The sequence below is a fragment of the Chiroxiphia lanceolata genome, chromosome 5 (genome assembly GCF_009829145.1).
Source record: "Chiroxiphia lanceolata isolate bChiLan1 chromosome 5, bChiLan1.pri, whole genome shotgun sequence".
NCBI lineage: Eukaryota > Metazoa > Chordata > Aves > Passeriformes > Pipridae > Chiroxiphia > Chiroxiphia lanceolata.
In genome coordinates, this window is record NC_045641.1 from 12,094,372 (window position 1) to 12,111,850 (window position 17,479).

Sequence of the window (17,479 nt, forward strand, 5' to 3'; positions counted from 1 at the left end):
TACAATAGTTCTGTCATAACAGATAATAATACATGTATTTCTGGAGCAACAGTGAAAAGATTGGATAGTTTCATTCTCAATAAAATCATAGAACTTTCAGAACTTGTTTCTTCACAGTGTTTAGCTGTAATTCCACTTATATTAACTTTGCAAATCCAGTCTTGACAATGTTTCAGTAACAGTTTACAGTATTCCAGGCTCACTAGACATTGAATACATTGATTGGTTCATCTTTCTGTATGTAAAATTTGTCAAGGCTAAACAATTTTGGGATTCTTTGATGAGAGCAGTTAAGGACTGCCAGTTTGAAAATTATGTGATTCATTCTTCTAAATATTAATTGGAAACATAATGTATCAAATATTAATACTATAAAATTAGGAAAAATAATTATATTTTGTAGGTGTAACATATAGTATGTTGATATCAATTATTCTAAATGCTTGTTCTATTTTATTAATTGTTTTATTTTCCTATGAAGAGGTATAAAGTCTCCCTTCCAATCATCATAAAATCCATGGAATCCAAATGCACTAGGTCAAACCAACACTGAATTCATTCACCCAGCCATGCTTAACTTCACTGGTAGGACAATATTATTTATGGTGATGTCTGTCTTTTGTTAGCATTAGCAGCCCCAACTTTGGTTTGAGTGATTCGCAAAGACATTTTGGGTTTCTTCTCATGAACTTGTATCTTCTAGTTTATAGTAAATGCAGAGAGAGCTAAAATAGACAAGAAGCCCTACTTTCATTTTTATACCCAGGGTTGTTTAGGTTTTTTTAGTTTGACCTTAGGTAACCAAATACCTGAGTTTCCCTGATTATAACCCCTACTTTAAATAATGACTGTGTCATTTCACTGTATTTCTAAAAATTCCACTTGGCGTATAAACAGTTGACACCTGACCATGTTTTTTGTCTGGAAGTCACTTTCTGGTAGGGTATGTACATGAACATTGCTTGCATACAAGTCTGAAATGCCATAAGAAGCAGAAAGAAGCCATTTTAATGCAAATCGCCTTCATTATAAAAACACTAATTTTTGGAGCGGAATTCACTAATATACTCCAGTCTGTTTGTGCCTTCCTGAAGCAGGACAGGGCTCTTAGACATACAGCCAGTTAGGGTGTTTTTAAAGATAGGAGAGAACAAAGCATGGAGCACACACACATCAGTTTCTGCTGTCTATCACTGCTGCTGGCGTTCACCTACCACATTCTTCCTGCTCTTTCCATTCCTGTACCCCACAGCAGACATGCTCATCCATTCCTCACCCTTAGTTACCTCCTCTCTCTAATGTGCTGCATCCATTCACACATCATACTTTTACCCTTCTTCATGCACTTCTCATGCAGCAGTTCTTAGAAGGAAGTTTATGGGTGGCTATCCCACTTTTCCACTAATATCCTTCTATCGCTACGGCTACCATCTCCAATCCAATGGAATGGGACACCACAACTTGCTCTCAGGTTTTGATGGACACAGAAGCAACAACTCTCAGGACAGATGGTGCCACCTTCTTTGTTGGGAGCAGGGTAGAAATATTGTATTGAAGCAAATGACAGTAAGTGGTAGTCTTTTAAGGAAAAATTAGATACAATGATGATTTTGGGAAGGGTTTTTAATTACAGGCCACCTATGGGATGATTCACAGTGAGAACATTAGGCATACTGTGAGACTGCTTTTTCAGTCGGAACAAATAGTCTGATACAGGATCACAGTCATTCATAATAACCCATTTTAATTTACTTTTATCCATCAACTGGATTAATAAATTTAGACATCCAGAAAATTATTTTCTAAAGCAGAAGATATGGCATGTTCTCATACACCACAGAGTATTAATACCACTTCGTATGTGAAATCTGAACAGAAATTGATGTATCCTTAATGCAACTTAGTTTGTGCTAAGTGTTAGGATCCAAGCTGAACCCCCTACACTGAAGTGGGATAGAGTATTTACCCTGCAATGGTGTTCTTATTGGTCAGATATTTACTGCAGTGGAAATGAAGTCACGACAAAATTGTGACTCCTCAGTGCTATAAACCATAGAAGAGTACTGCAAATTCTACTCTCAGAAAGCTTACAAACTGAAACAGAAAATAGAGAGGTTGGATGAGACATACAAGGAGGAAAAATAGCTAGTGGGATATTGGATAATCCTCATAAAAGGAGAATGGGATTCCTACTCATAAAGCTGTAAGGGTGGAAAGTGACCTTTTTCTAACTATTATAAGGCTGAAATTTTCTGTGTGTTATAAAGCAGTTTTAAAGAAGGAACTTGGTGGGATTTTGTTACTGATTTTTCCTCCTTCTTCTCACAAAAAAAAAAATATTATGCAAGCTGAATTTTGTAGTTTATACTCAGTACTCAGAAGTGAGATGGAAAAGAAAGCATAAATATTCAGTAGTGAAGGTGTTAAATTGTTTTGCAAAGAATAAAAATATATTGTCCTTGAAAATGAGTGCTTGGCTGTAAAAGAGGCTCTAGAGATATTAAGGCAACATTTGCTTGGAAGGAAGGTCAGTTTGATAATACATTACCGTCTATTAACCTGGAAAAATACAGAGAAGCCTGAGAGAACCAAAAGGAACTCCACTATTTCTCTTTGCCACACTATTTTAAAGCAAGTAATATATTTATATATACCTGAAAAACTATTGAGTAGATCTTTTGGTATAGAAATTGTGTGAGAAGCTCTTTGAAGTAGAGGTAATTTTTTTGCCATACATTTGTACATACATTTTTAGCCATACACCATACATATGTGTGAGACATGAGTTAATGAATTGGTAATCAAAAATGGCTTCATTTCAAATGCACTGAGGTAGTTATATGTAGTAGACTATTAGTAAAAATCCACTTATTTAGCTGGAAATTATTTCACTGTTTTGATTTATTTTATTTCTTATTAATACAATGATTCCTGTCTTTAATTTTGCATAAAAACATTAATCTGCAGTAATCCAGACTCCTTTTGAAGTATCTATCTCCAAAGGGTGCTGACCTTGTAAAACCAGTTGACTACTTTCAAGATACAGCAAGATTTGAGGATTTACATATGTGTACAGCTATGAGTGCACATATAGATATTCTGAATTTCTGGTTTGGCATGGCAGTATAAGGTCCAATAACTAGGATGAAGCAGTGAATGAGCACACATTTCATTAGAACAAGGACACGAGATGTTTAATCGGAGTCAGATTCTTCAGCATAAAGTTTGGCAGTGAATTTATAGCATTAACAACAGCATCCGGGACAGCAGAATTGTAAACATTTCTCTTGGGAAGTATGTGGATGCATATTATTATTGTAAATTGAACTTGCTAAACAATACATCGTAGCAACACCTTCAGATCTGGTGCCTGGCCTTCAGCTCCACGTCCGTGGTTTGGCTCTAAAATATGCTGCTGAGTGCTGGCAGCTCACATTGATCTCAGTCAGCAGAATGTGGACCTGGACAATGAATACACAAAAATTCCACAAATCAAAGCTATAAGTCTTAGCTCTAAATTAAGTTAATAACCTGACTGATAGTCAAATCAGATTTACACCAGTCTCAGAGTGTCTGCTGGTGAAGTTAGGCTCCCGAATGAGCACTCTTTGCAAGTGTAGCAAGAAAAATGGATTATTGATCCAACAATTATGAAAATCGCAGTCTTAGTAAATAGATAACACAGTTATAAAACTGACCCATTTCTGGCAGCAATGCCCACTTCAGTTACAGGGAATCTCCTTGGAAACCATAATATCTCTAAAACAGAAATGAACTTTCAAGTTATACCTCTATAGATTTTAAATTGAGACTAATCCTACTCATCTATCTTTGCACATTTTTTTTAAGTGTCCAACAAAGTTCTGTTACTTTCACAAGATACTAATTTAGTATATGACTAGTTATTCTTGTCCTCATGGTGCTAGCATTACTCAAAGAAAGAAAAAAGCTCTATTAACCACCTCAGTTCACAAGTACAACATGACTGCCTGTTACTAAAAACTCCCAGTCACATATATATTTTTTTTTCAATCTATAAAGGCATTTGTCACTGTACTGCAGCATCTTTGTAAGTGCTCCATCTAGTTCCTCACCTCATCCTTCTCCCTCTTTCCTTCCTGACAGTTTATATCAAGATTTAGCAGTGGCAGTGGTGTGCAGTTGACAATGCTGCTGAAAATGTCTTCCACCAGGGACAGGTGGCACATTGCCAAGATTCCCAGGTGGGCACAGGGTCTGCTTGGTATTTAGATCATGCTTTGCTATACCCTTATGCCTTTAGGCTGTTGGGAGGCTGGCTGGGCTACTTTCCTCCCCCTGGGAGCCATTACCTAGATAAATGTGATGCGCTGCATACAGAAATAAAATGTGCGTACAAAAGCAAATGTGTTGTAAATTTTGACCTCCTTTCTCTAAAGAAAAAAAAAAGGGCTTCATTTCTATATGAGCCTCTGCACACACTGACACCTTTCAAAGTGATCCCAAATAGCTATACAAACATGGCATACATTTTTTATCTCGCTCTTCAGATCCACTGATGTTCTGTCACGCAGTTCGTTCACACCGAGCGTTTCAGGATGCACAAGTAGTTCCTGCAAGCAAAACTTAGAACAGGCTTACATAATTTGTAAATAAAAGGCTGCCTTGAAATTTAGACCTTTTACTTTTTATGAGGTCTTGCCTTCAAAATACTTATCATCTTTCAAATAATTTTTTTTTTTTGTAAAGTGGCAGTTTTAACATCCATGCTGTGCTCTTGAATGCTTGAAGAAGTGTCTGTCTAGGAAGAGAATTTGCCTACTCTTTACCACTTTATGAGCAGCATTCATTTAAGTATGCTTTTGCTATTGCTTTACTTACTTTTTTTTAATCTACAGTGTTTCATGTTTACTGGATCAGCAAATAATCAAGGTCTTTAGATTTTTCTGGAATGGATTTTATTTTGCTCCCCAAAAAAGTTAAATGCCTCTATTTAAACAGCTTCTACCAGTATATGCAAAATACAAATAAAATGGAAATAGTTTTTTCTACTAGTCCACATCTGCCTGAGTGTAATTACATGATGCATGCTGGTTAAGCAGAAAAATTTTGAATAGACGGCTTTTTAATTAGGCATATGCATTGGGTCACAGTAGAATTAAAATGGGTTTTAAAAAATTGATCGTATAAAAATGGCACCTGCTTACTCAACAGATCTGATTCTTGGGTAAAGTTGCAGATATGTGTCTGTATCACATCTTTCTATTGGCCCCTGAAGCCAAGATTGGAGCCAGTGTGCACAGTCCTTCCAATGATGGGAACAGATTTTAGCCCAAGTTAACCACTTCTACAATGATGCTTTGTACAATTACTGACTCAAATGTGACAAACAGATGGTTTGCATCTGTGGCTCAGGTTTCAGCAAGAAGGTAATCTAGGTCTATCTAATGCCAATTTGAGTGCCTGAATGCCTGGAAATACATTTTGGCTTCACTTTTTGTCTGATTCAAATAATATTTTTTGTTGAACTGATTTTTTCCCCTGAACCTCAGAGTCCAGTGAGTGAAAGGAGGATCTGTGTATAGTGGTTACCTGTCAGCTTTGCTGAGTTTGTCATACATGAGTAAAACTTTATGTATGTGGTGAAGACTGGGAAATGGTTCTTCTGTGCCAGTATGAGCAGTGATATTTTATTGGACTATTCAGTGTTCTCACATACCAGCAAGCAGTCCTAAAACTATTTCTGAGTGCAGAGACAGCTGAGCATTATGTCTCCCAGCAGCTCTTTTCATTTCACTGTGGCTGTTGCAGTACTATCTATCAGAGAAAGTTGTTATAAAGTTAATAATAAAGTGGTCAGTTTTAAATTCAGCTCTTCCAATCGGTAGCTGTGGTTATTGTATGAATGTTCTTCTCCCCAGGTGACATTCTTGATACACTTTAGCAGTTATTTTAATGTTCTTTTTTAGAAGAAATAAGTTAGAATTTTCTTGGCAGATGTTTTAAGTATTTCAGTATTAATACACAATAGTCATCTTACACTGCAATCGCCTTTAAGAAGTTATTATAATTCAGAAATTTTAATTTTAAAATAAGGGTAATTTTGTAATGAGTATTAACAATATTAGAGCCTTTAAAAAAAAAAAAAAGATAAATCAGGCTACCATGACCTGCAGGATCCTAGGCTTTATCATTTGTCTCTAAAAGCTATGCCATCAGATCTTAGCAGCTACAGCCAAATGGGTTTTACAAGGTTCTGTGGGCAGTTCAGAGTACAAGAAAACATAGAATTTCTGTTTATGCAGAAATCTTTTACATCCAAACAAATGCCTCTACCCATTTGTAAGAGAAATTAACACGTATGGCGAGTAGAAGGAAGCTGAGTTTCCAAATTTCAGAATATAATTTGGCTGCTACTGTTTAACTAAAAGATCCCTCACACACACTAGTTCTCTGTTCTGCTACTAGTAAGTGTATGAATGTACTAGTAATTGTATGAATGTGTGAATGTAAAAATGGCTCATTTCTAACAAATCTTTGCCTCTTTCCTGACCATCAATCCCATGCTGTTGTTATTAGAATTACCCCCATGTTTTATATCTCAGTACTGGAAACGTGCTAACACCTCTGAATTTATTATTAATAAGCTCCAGTGCCAGCAATCTTGCAGCACTTTGCAGAAAGAGAAGACAAGGTCACTGCTGAGAAGTGACAGAATTACATAGTAATGACAGCAGAGTGTGGGTGGGCAGGTGAAGGGAAAGCTTCAGCAATGAAGTAATCATGTATTCCTGGTTCTGAAACTCAGGCAAAGCTTGCATATGCAGAATTTAGAGTATATGGTTGAGAAATGCCAGTAGGAATAAGTAATGCTGGAGAAATTAGTAGAGTTTACATGGGCTATAAATGCAGCAAAAAAATATGCAGCCTGAGTCCTGCAGAGCTGGTGCTTCCTGTGCTGACTTGCCAAAACATGGGCTGGTTTGAGCTCCATTGCTATTGGCTTGTGCTGGCTGCAGAGAGGTAGCAGAGCTGTCTCTGACGCCCACCAAATCACAGCATTCTGTCATATTTTAAGCACATAAACCTGGTACTAAGAGCATGATCAAAAATGCCTCAGAAACAAATGAGACATTTCTACTAAGCTTTAAATGTGATTATAAATTAACAATGAAGATCTAATCTGTATTTTTTGCTCTGCATTCGGACTTCTCAGTTTAGTGAATTCTGAGTAATAATAAGAAGGGCAGTCCAGCAGATGCTTCAGTTCACTGAAGTACAGACAGGAATCCAAGCGCACAAGAAACAAGAAGAAGAAATAAGGAAAGTGTTTGTATACAAATAGTGGGAACATGGGTAAGAAAACGGAGGAATTTTACCTACAGATGCAAGATGTCTATACAGAAAATCTAGGAGTAATAAAAACTTAGCAGAAACAATAACTGGAGTCACTGAGTAGTATAGGTTCTTCACAAAGGAGGGAAATATAGCTGTTAACATTACATGAAACTTTAGGATAATTTGTGATGAAATTAGTTATGTCAACAAAACAAATTCTGTTTGGATCAAACACTTCAAGTATGAAGAAGTGGGTTTTTTTCAGAATTAATGCTTGTGGAAAATCTCCAGGGTATCAGGTTTAATTCTGCAACATTATTGTAGAGAGGCATGTAAAAAAGAAATTGTCATTAAGAGATGCTGAAGCTCACAGATTGCTTCACCAGTCACTAAACCAGCAAAAGATAATGATAGTATAGATCTGGTTTTTGCTTTGAAATGTGTAGATAACAAAACATAACCTTTGATCAAACATTCAGGCACTGAGTCCATTAACATTACGTGACAAAATAAGTAATGGTCAGCAAACCTTAATAAGCAAGACAAACTAGTTAAATAAGTGAAATATTATGAGGCTTTATGGTCATTTCTGTGACGAAGACATCAAATTTCATCAAGTGCAGCATTTTGTGTTGAATCTGACAGCAGGGGACTAGGTTCAGCCATCCAGGAAGTCCCCTCCAGACCCATGTTCCTAAATTTGTCAGTTAAATGCAAGAACCTTAAATAAAGCAGAGGTAACTTCGAGATGGTTTGACAACTTTTGTTGCTGTCAGTATTCTTTAACATTCTTCAACTCAATGGTGAATTTGGACATTGGCTGCCAGACAGAAGAATCTGCTCTTGTGACAGTGTAGATGTTTGAGATGTTGGCCAGTTTATCTATTGTCTGCTCTACTGCGTATCTATCAAACCTGACACTTCCAGCTAGGGAGTCTGATTCAGATGCTTTCTCCATACATCAGTCCTCCTGGTCTCCCTTATCCCTGAACAGTAACATAAGGTTGGTATGGTGTGTGTGCAGTTTGTACAGGGTAGTGAGGAAGACGAAACTGGGGAGAGTACCTGATAGTAAGGACACTGAAGTAGGGATGTCCACCCTGGAGAAGAGAAGGCTCAGGGAGATTTTACCAATCTGTGTAAGTAGCTGTGCAAAGAAGGTGGAGTCAAGCTCTTTCTAGCAATGCTCGGGGACAAGAGGCAATGGGCACACATTCAGACACAGGAGGTTCCCTTTGAACATCAGAAAACACTTTCGTCTTGTGAGGGTGACCAAGCACTGGCACAGGCTGCCCAGAGAGGGTGTCATGGCTACCTCTTTGGAGATTTTCCAGTGCCACCTGGACATGATTCTAGGGGAGCTTGTTTGAGCAGGGTTTGGACAAGATGACCTCCAGAGATCCCTACCAACCTCAATCATTCTGTAAGCAAACTCCAGTCATTTTAGTAAGTTTAATTCTAAAAGTCAGGAAAAGTTTGTTGCTTAATATAAATGTTCTGCATAACTTCAAAGATACCCACTCACTGTGAAACTGTGATTTCTGGAGGCAGACTATGGCTTGCTTAGAAAATCATACAGGAATTACGAAGTGGATCGCTATTATGCTTGTCCATATGCACCCATTATTATTAGAAGCAGCAGCACAAAACAGGCAGAAAAGATGCTACAGGAACCTTTAAGGGAGTTTTACTAGAGAAGAGAGGTTTTGAACTTTGCATTAGCATGGCACTAACTCTGTAATTCTCTTAACTTATCTCTCTCTTCCTACCAAATGCTGGGTACTCCTCTCTGTGTCAGCAATGAGGAACTCACAGCCTGGAAAAACGAGTTAGGTTTGGAGAAACTACAGTCGAGAGATTAATTTGAAGGATTTCTGAAATTAACCCCTTTTATTTCTCCTTCCTGTCTCATGATCTGAAACTCTCTTTCTTCCCAGTGTAACACCACTGTAGCTCCTTCCTTTGAGTTGAACTCATGCCATTGTGCTCATCACAATTTAACCTCTGGCTGTACATTCTCCATATGACAGTACAGCATATGGGTCCCAAATGGTTCATCTGTGAGTTACAGCTTCAGAGTGTGCCCAGACATGCTATTCATGTTATACCTCAGAAACCACAAAGAGCTTTAAAAATATTGATTCTGGAAAAGCTGAGGAATTTTCTGCAGTCTTGTGAGGGATAATGCAAGGTTATTATTTGAAGTTCTTACCCAAGACCTTCTAATGCTCAGCTTTGTCTGTTCAGTGACTGGAGAATAGGGCTACTTGGCCTGTATATTTCCTGACTGCACTCCTTTTGCAAAAGCTAATTTCTTTTCACCAGAGACCTATGTAATGTCAACTAGCTCATGTGATTTTCTGATATATGAAAACTATACTGGCTTAAGTTTTATATCATATCTAAGCTTGTCCAAATACATAAAGTGAAGGGATGAAAACAGGCAGTGCTTTACTTGCCCAACACAAAAAATGCATTTTTCCTTTTGCACTCTGCTTATGTATTGTAAGAGAGGATGAACAAACAGATTGGTCTCCTCCCACCACATAGCTGCGTTGCCAGCACTCGGGAAAATAAAGACTGCATGGATTAAAAAGTCGCAAGGTTACTGTTAAGGCATAAGCTACTGAAATAGGAGGATGCATTGAAGAGTTCTCAGTTCAACAGAATCAGTCCTATTGTGAGCAATGTCAGCCTCACTGCTAATGTGGAAGCCAGGGATGAGAATGCAGGTAAGATCTTTCTATACCAGGGCATGAACAAATGACAATGAATTGCAGCAACTGCCACAATAATTTGTACAGTGCATTTTTAATTTCTATTAAATTTTGCCTTTTGAAAACTGCTTTACTTTCAGCTGCTTGAGAGTAAAGCATTGGAGTTCTTTCAGCACTGCCTGTGAAGTGACCTTACTGCTTTCGCTTATGTTTTGAAATCTATTTATGATGCACATTTAAGAAAGCATTTGCAGCTCCTAAGGCTTATGTGAATAATATTCACAGTCTTTTAAATGAGCTCCGTTAGCATTTTTTCCCAAGACATCCTCTGAAGAAATCTTTCTCTGAATCACAATTTGTGCATATGCAATTAATTATTGTCAGGCTCTTAGACAGACTGATCATGTGGGAATTGACCATTTCGTTTTCACATAGAAACAGCCTTTGCCTTTGCCTTTTGCTGTCTCATAGAAACAGCCCTTGCACTGGCATCCTGATGATGCTCTTTTCCTCAGTTTGCTTGATTAGATCTTTTGATTGAAGTACTTGAAAGACATAATTTCATAAATACACTTGAAGCAATTCCATGAAAACCACCTCATCCTCCCTAAATCATTCTCGTTTTACTGATGATTTTTCAAATACGTTTTAAAAGCATTGTGTTGTGATGAGTCAATTACTGAACTGTGTATTTTGCAGATATCTCACAGTGGTAGGATAATGGTAGGTTAATAAGAAAATCTTCACTTAGAAAAATATATTAACTTCTAGAATTTTCTAACCAAACATCCCTCTCCTTTTCTATAAAGATGCAAACTGCTTCATGAAAGTGAAAACTGATTGTGGGTCATCAAACTATTCTGAATATTGTTTGTACTGATCCCTCATTTTCATTTTAGTATGCACCTTAATGGTAGCTAAAAATATTTATGGCTATAAATATAGAGATCTATTCTAACAACAAGAAGGAACGTGAACTTATTTCTGAACTTTTCAGTAGCAATAGCTGGTTGGTGCATGAGCAATATGGAGACCCATAAAAAACCTGTTGACTTAAAGAATTCTGCTTTCAAAGATGATGTGACTGGTAGCTCTGCTATATATATGACAAGATCTGGAGGTAAAGGAATTATTTTGGTTTTATTTGACCAGATTAGGTGGAAATACTAAACTGATTTTCAGACATTTGGCTGAATTTTTCTAATAGCAAATTATTATAACTACCTAAAAAAATTTGTCCTGTCATTGTCATAGAACCATCATGTCTACAACAAAATGCCACTAAATATCTCAATGTTATGCAAGATAGGTAGTTCATGCCTAGAATTGGAAATGATGGTAGTAGTTCTGAATGTCTGATGGCAAGTAATGACATTTAACAGAAAAATGTCAATATCACGATCAATGCAAAAAGTGTTTCTTTATGCTTATGCATGCAGTCTTGCATTCCAATTCCTTATTCCTTGATTCTCAAGTCCACAAGTACTTACTACTATTTTTATTTTTTTTTTAGTCTTCACCAAACAATGGTATTTCTTGACAACACACCCTCCAAATAATCTTCCATTGTATCCTATTAAAAAAAGTAATCTGTGCCCTAGACTGAAACAAATTGGAAAAATAAGGAAGAAATGTTAGGAAAAGGTGCATATCTCTATCCAGGTTAATTTTCCAGCTGTGAGATTCCACAGAAAATAACTGGTACTGTCATTGTCTCCTTGTATTACATTTGCCGACAGACAAACTTCACTTTTTTGTCTCTATTATTTGAGTCAGTATGTTGATTGAATTTACTGTATTTTTTTAGTAGACTTCTATCTCATTTCAAAGAATATTGCACTGCGTATATGGTAACTGAAGTTGTCTCATGTTGTCACTGTTTGTTCTTCTCGTTCTAGGTGATGTGATTGTCTATATTAATGAAGTTTGTGTCCTTGGACATACTCACGCAGATGTAGTCAAACTCTTCCAGTCTGTTCCTATTGGTCAGAGTGTCAACTTGGTGCTATGTCGTGGATACCCTTTGCCCTTTGATCCTGAAGATCCTGCCAACAGCATGGTGCCACCCCTTGCAGTAATGGAGAGGCCTCCGGTAGTGGTAAATGGAAGACATAACTATGAAACTTATTTGGAATACATTTCTAGGACTTCTCAGTCTGTTCCAGACGTAACAGATCGACCACCACACTCCTTGCACTCCATTCCAGCAGATAGTCAGCTTGATAGCACATTCCCACCACCTGCCCATGATGATAATGTATCAATGGCTTCTTCTGGGGCCACCCAAGCTGAACTCATGACCTTAACCATTGTGAAAGGGGCCCAGGGCTTTGGCTTCACTATAGCAGACAGTCCTACAGGACAGAGGGTGAAGCAAATTCTAGACATTCAGGGATGTCCTGGTTTGTGTGAAGGTGACCTCATTGTTGAGATCAACCAGCAGAATGTACAGAACCTGAGCCATGCAGAAGTAGTGGATATACTTAAAGAATGTCCTGTTGGAAGTGAAACTTCTTTGATTATCCATAGAGGAGGTAAGTTTGGAAAGTCTGTACAATTACAAAAATGTGTGTAAAAGGTTCTAAACCATAAGACATACATATAATCACTACATCCTTGTTTGCTAGATTGGGAATTAATTTCCATGTTGTGGGAGGTAACACCATTGGTTCTGGAAAAGTGTCTTCAATTAAGTATCCTAGGCAAAATCTTGCAGTTTGTTGTACATTCCTTTTTGTGTTTTGAGTGTCAATGGTCCCATCTCTGTATAAGGGTAAAACTAGGCAGTTCCTTTCACCCCATAATAGTTTGTGTGGTGTCTGCAGCAAACTCTTGTAGTCCCAAAGCAGTTCTGCAAGCTTTAAATATACTTGTATAGATTGACTCATTAATGTAGATAAAATCAGAGCAATCTATTGGTCCTTTACAAGGTTGCTGGTTTTCATACGCCATTTTGCCTCCTTTTCCTTCATTGTAAAAATTTTGTACAACACTTCTTTGTTTTTTTCTTTCTTAACAACAGAGATGCATGGTGTTTGTTTCTCTGATTTAAAAAATTAGTTTCTAGCAACCTAGTTTTTCTGACCAGCCTGACACAGGAAGTTTCAATATTCACCGCTGGAAGGGGAGAGTCAAGACTTATGTGTAAACAAGCAGTAACAACAGAAGAAGTTTTAAAAACTTGACAGAGATAAGTTATTTCAATAGCTTTTAATATTTTAGCCAAACAAAATTTCTTTTATGGTTTGAGATGAGCATCCATCATAATTTATTATTACCTCACCTGAATAATGATTGGATATTTTTAATTAAAGATCTTTGTTTCTCTAAAAGCATTCATATGTCACTTAATGTGCATGACTCTGTGCTTCAAAAGAAAAAAAAAGAAAGGATTCTATGTCAAAATACTAACTATTTTTCTTCTGAAGAGTAGAAGTTGGGAAATGAAGCCTTAGTGTTTGCATATGCCAAATGTTTGTCATTATGAAACCTACAAATCCTTAGGAAAAGGAATATAGTAACGTTTTATCACATACAGAAGCAATAAACATAAGGTGATTAAAATATCTATAGATGCACATTGTCAATAAAGTATTTTTCATATATACATGTAAAAGAATGGTTTATAAGAGACAGAATCTGACATTTCTTTGAAATTAAACCAAATTAAGAGTGATAAGTAAATTGGAGTCACTGTAGTATATAAACTTGGAGAAATTTAATTGTTGCAGAGGTGCAGTATTTGTTGGTATTAAATCTGTTTTTACCTAACATCCATTAAGGATCTGGAACAGTGGAGTAAGCAACTTTTTTTTTTCTGAAGCAGTTGACAAATTAGGGAGAATTGCATAGTCAAAAAAGAATATAAAGGGTTAGTGTAACCCCAAAAGGTGGAATTTTATTTAGAAAAAGGCACACTAATCCCCCTCTAGAGGAAAACAATTTAGAACACCAGTCTTCAGAGAGAAGTGGAGTGTGAAATCCAGTATGCTGAACAAGCCTGAGCACTAATAGACAGCAAAATAGATATTTCAGCAATTGGTGCAGGACAGTAGCAAAAAACAGTAGCAAAAAAACCCGTAACAGCAACATACTCAAGCCCATGAGGATAATTGCTCTCTCTCAAGAGTATTTCTTCTTAGAGCATTGATTCATGATCAAAACAACTTGACCAACATGACAGTTTAACAAGTTCTGGTACATTAACTGAGCTGTGGTTGTTTTCTACACATCACTGTGGCAGGTAGGAGATACTACAATGAGCTCAATACTCGATAAAAGCAGTGTAAATCTACACCATCTGGTCTTTTCTCAGGCCAAACACTGAGGTACAGCTGACACATATACTAGGTCCAAATGCAGTAACATTTAACCTTCTGTTGCTGGGGCAGGAAGTGGTTGGTTTCTTTAGAGAATGCAAGGAAGAGGGAGAGAGTATGTTTTTTTCATGGTAAAACAATGACCAAGACTAAAGCAACTCTTTGGAAGTACTACGGAGTCATTTAACTTAATGGGATGATGCAGAACCAATGCAAGTTTACTATCAGAAATTCTTGTACATCAGAAAAAATGACTATACCTTAATGGAAGGTTCTGACACTCTGAAATTTAAAAAAAAAAACAAAAACAAAAACAAAAACTCACTTGTTTGAGTGATGCAAAAAAAGTGAAAAAATAGAGTGTATGAGTCAAACCTATTCTACCTAAGAGATGGCTTAATCATAGCTTAACACAAATATGAGAACAGTTTTAAGGTTACAACTTGAGTTTCGTTTCTTTTTTTTTTTTGTAAATTTATAAGAAAGGGGAATTTATGTGACTAAATATACCCCTACAATTCAGGTTACTATACCTGTGCTAGTCGTCATGTCTCCTTTTATAGTCCCTGGGCAGAAATAAGCTTTTCTAGGGTGTAATTCATGTAATTCCACTGTAGATGTTTCAAATAAGTCAGGTATACCTAGGTATACCCTAAAAGTATATATTCTGCATGACTGACTATAAAGGGAATTGAGGATGACTGTTTCAGATGCATGTGTCTATCTCATGTGTTACAGATAAGAAACAGATGATAGCATTTGGTCATGTGAGATAATCTGAACACAAAACAAAATTCAAGTACTTACAGAAACCTGCTTTGATTCTAGAATATTTAATCTGTGACACCGGTAAAGCAAGGCATACTTTCTCATTACTCATGGATCCAATTTTTATTTTATTATTTCTGATGTGTAATGACACTTGAATAATGCCATCCTTTTCTATCATTACCCTGTGCATCCTGTCTTTAACATCTCATTTTTAAGATTAAGACCTAAGTGCTGCTCCTGCCTGTGGATGAGGAAAGCTGTGTTTTGCATAAGGTTGTGTGTTGCCTTGTAATATATTCTGTCTCTGATATGAATATGGCCTGACTGCATAGTTTACGGTGGCAAATCCATTTCTGTAAGTGACTTAATTTCTCTCTTATCCAGCAATCTTATCTACATTGCAGACAAGAAATAGATCGACATTGACTGAGATATATTCTCACAGCATCTCACACTGGAAAAAAATACTCCCTGGGATGGACGTAGTTTGCATGCTATAGCATTTAAAAAACCATTGTCCCTCAAGCTTAGAAGGTAAACAGCCAGAGTATGCAGGGGAAGGAAAGGTCTGCATATTTCAAAAAGGTGGAGGGAATAGCAATACTCAAATTTAAAGAGGCCACTAAAAAAACCTCTCTGAACCAACACCAAACAGAGACATGTCATAGGGTACAATCCAACAGGAGAAAATCCCACTGAATTCATAGTCTACTCATTTTAAAATTTCTAAAGCAGAAATAACAATTTATCTACTTGTTAAAAAAAAATGAAAATAATATTATTGTCTATCAAAAAAAATAGGAAGCAGCTCTCTAGCACTAGTTAGACATCTTACTATCTTCCTTCTGTTTATTAGACAGGTTCTTTGCTAAACACAGATGCACCAAAATAATTCAGTTTCTTTATATCTGTTTTTGCTGAACAGCTGTATTGTTTCCATTGATTACTATAAGCTGACAGATGTGTTTGTTCTGGGAAAAAAAGAAAAAAAGAATGGAAAAGGTAGTGGAAAAGTGTGTCCTAAAAAATGAAAAAAATAATAGGGAAATAAAATAAAATAAAATAAAATAATACCCAAAGAGATTTACTCCTTTCCAACTTTGCTTCAACCTTCACACTTCATCCTCAGTTTCTGCAGCAGACTTCATTGAGTACAGACTGCTGAAATAGCATGGAAGAGCTCTCAAAAATCAGTCTTTCTGAATGTAGATAGAGAATAAATTCTACATGAGTCCATTACTACTGAAAAACAGCACTTAGTGGTTGAAGTGGTATGTACCAAATTTATGTAGAGCAAAATATTCACTAATGAGGACATCAAAAACTGGTTTTGGCATATTCTACTAAATGAGCTATCCATGTACTTGGCATATGCCATCTTTTTTGGGAAGTACCTTTGAAATATATGAACTTATAGATAGCAGCCCAGCTCCAGAAGTGTTCCTGTCTGAAAAAGACCTGACAGATTCAAATGTAGATCCATCAAGACTATGTAAGAAATACTGTTGTTAAGGAAACCTGCAGACAACCGAGGACTGACAACTCATAACAAGTGTTGTGAGTGAAACATGAAAACTAAATGCAAGAAGTGGGAGCCTGACAAAGTTCTTATGTCAGATAGCTGTTCTATAATCATGGAATCAGAGAATGGTATGATCCAAACTGGCTCTGACAAACTGGGACTGTTAGTATGAAATGGAACCAGAGGAGTGATGCATTGTCCACACTGTTTAGTTGTCCTGGGACTGGACTAAGTCAGCTGCCAGTTTCATCGTGGCACTCTATGGGAGGTAATGTGGGCTACGTGCAATTCTCAAAGTCAAGATAAGGAGGGAGAATTTAACTATGGAGTTCAAAACTGCGTGAATAAAAGAAAGGCCAAGTATCTTTCTCATATTTTATATAAACCCCAGTAGAAGTGCGTAACTCCTCGAAACCACTAAGAGATACCAGTACATCACACAGAGCATCAGCAATTTTCGAAACAGACAGAAATTTCACCAAAAAAATCTCTGACTATTCTAGTGGATAAATCCAGCCACTCAAAATGAGCTGATTTCAATGGAAGGAATCCTACTTCCTCAGTGCAATTTCCATGGACTTATCTCAGATTTGCCTTTCTACCCCAGAGATGATTTTTTTTGTCCAGGCTTGCTGTGTGTTTCAATTCGTCCTCAGCTCATTCTTCTATTTCTCCAAGTTATTGTCTCTTGGGAAGGCTGCACAAGATAAAGCTGCAGGCAGCATCATTGCCCTGCTAACACTTGTCTGGACCAGGAATTTCTGATCTCCTGGTCCCATGACCTCAGCCCACCACTGATGTCTCTATAGCTTTTATTCTGATTCTGCAGTTCT

The 17,479-nt window shown here is 36.9% G+C and overlaps 1 protein-coding gene across 16 annotated transcripts in view; it reads left to right on the forward strand.

Moving 5' to 3' along the window:
• Positions 1–17,479, forward strand: part of MAGI2 (membrane associated guanylate kinase, WW and PDZ domain containing 2) — a 718,675-nt gene that overhangs the window by 585,803 nt on the left and 115,393 nt on the right. For 15 of the 16 annotated variants that reach the window (XM_032689609.1, XM_032689610.1, XM_032689611.1 and 12 more), the window contains one exon: positions 11,933–12,568. The exons of the other annotated variant lie outside the window; for it this stretch is intronic. In XM_032689609.1, the coding sequence (XP_032545500.1) occupies positions 11,933–12,568 (636 nt within the window). The remainder of the gene's footprint in view (positions 1–11,932; positions 12,569–17,479) is intronic. 16 annotated transcript variants of the gene reach the window in all.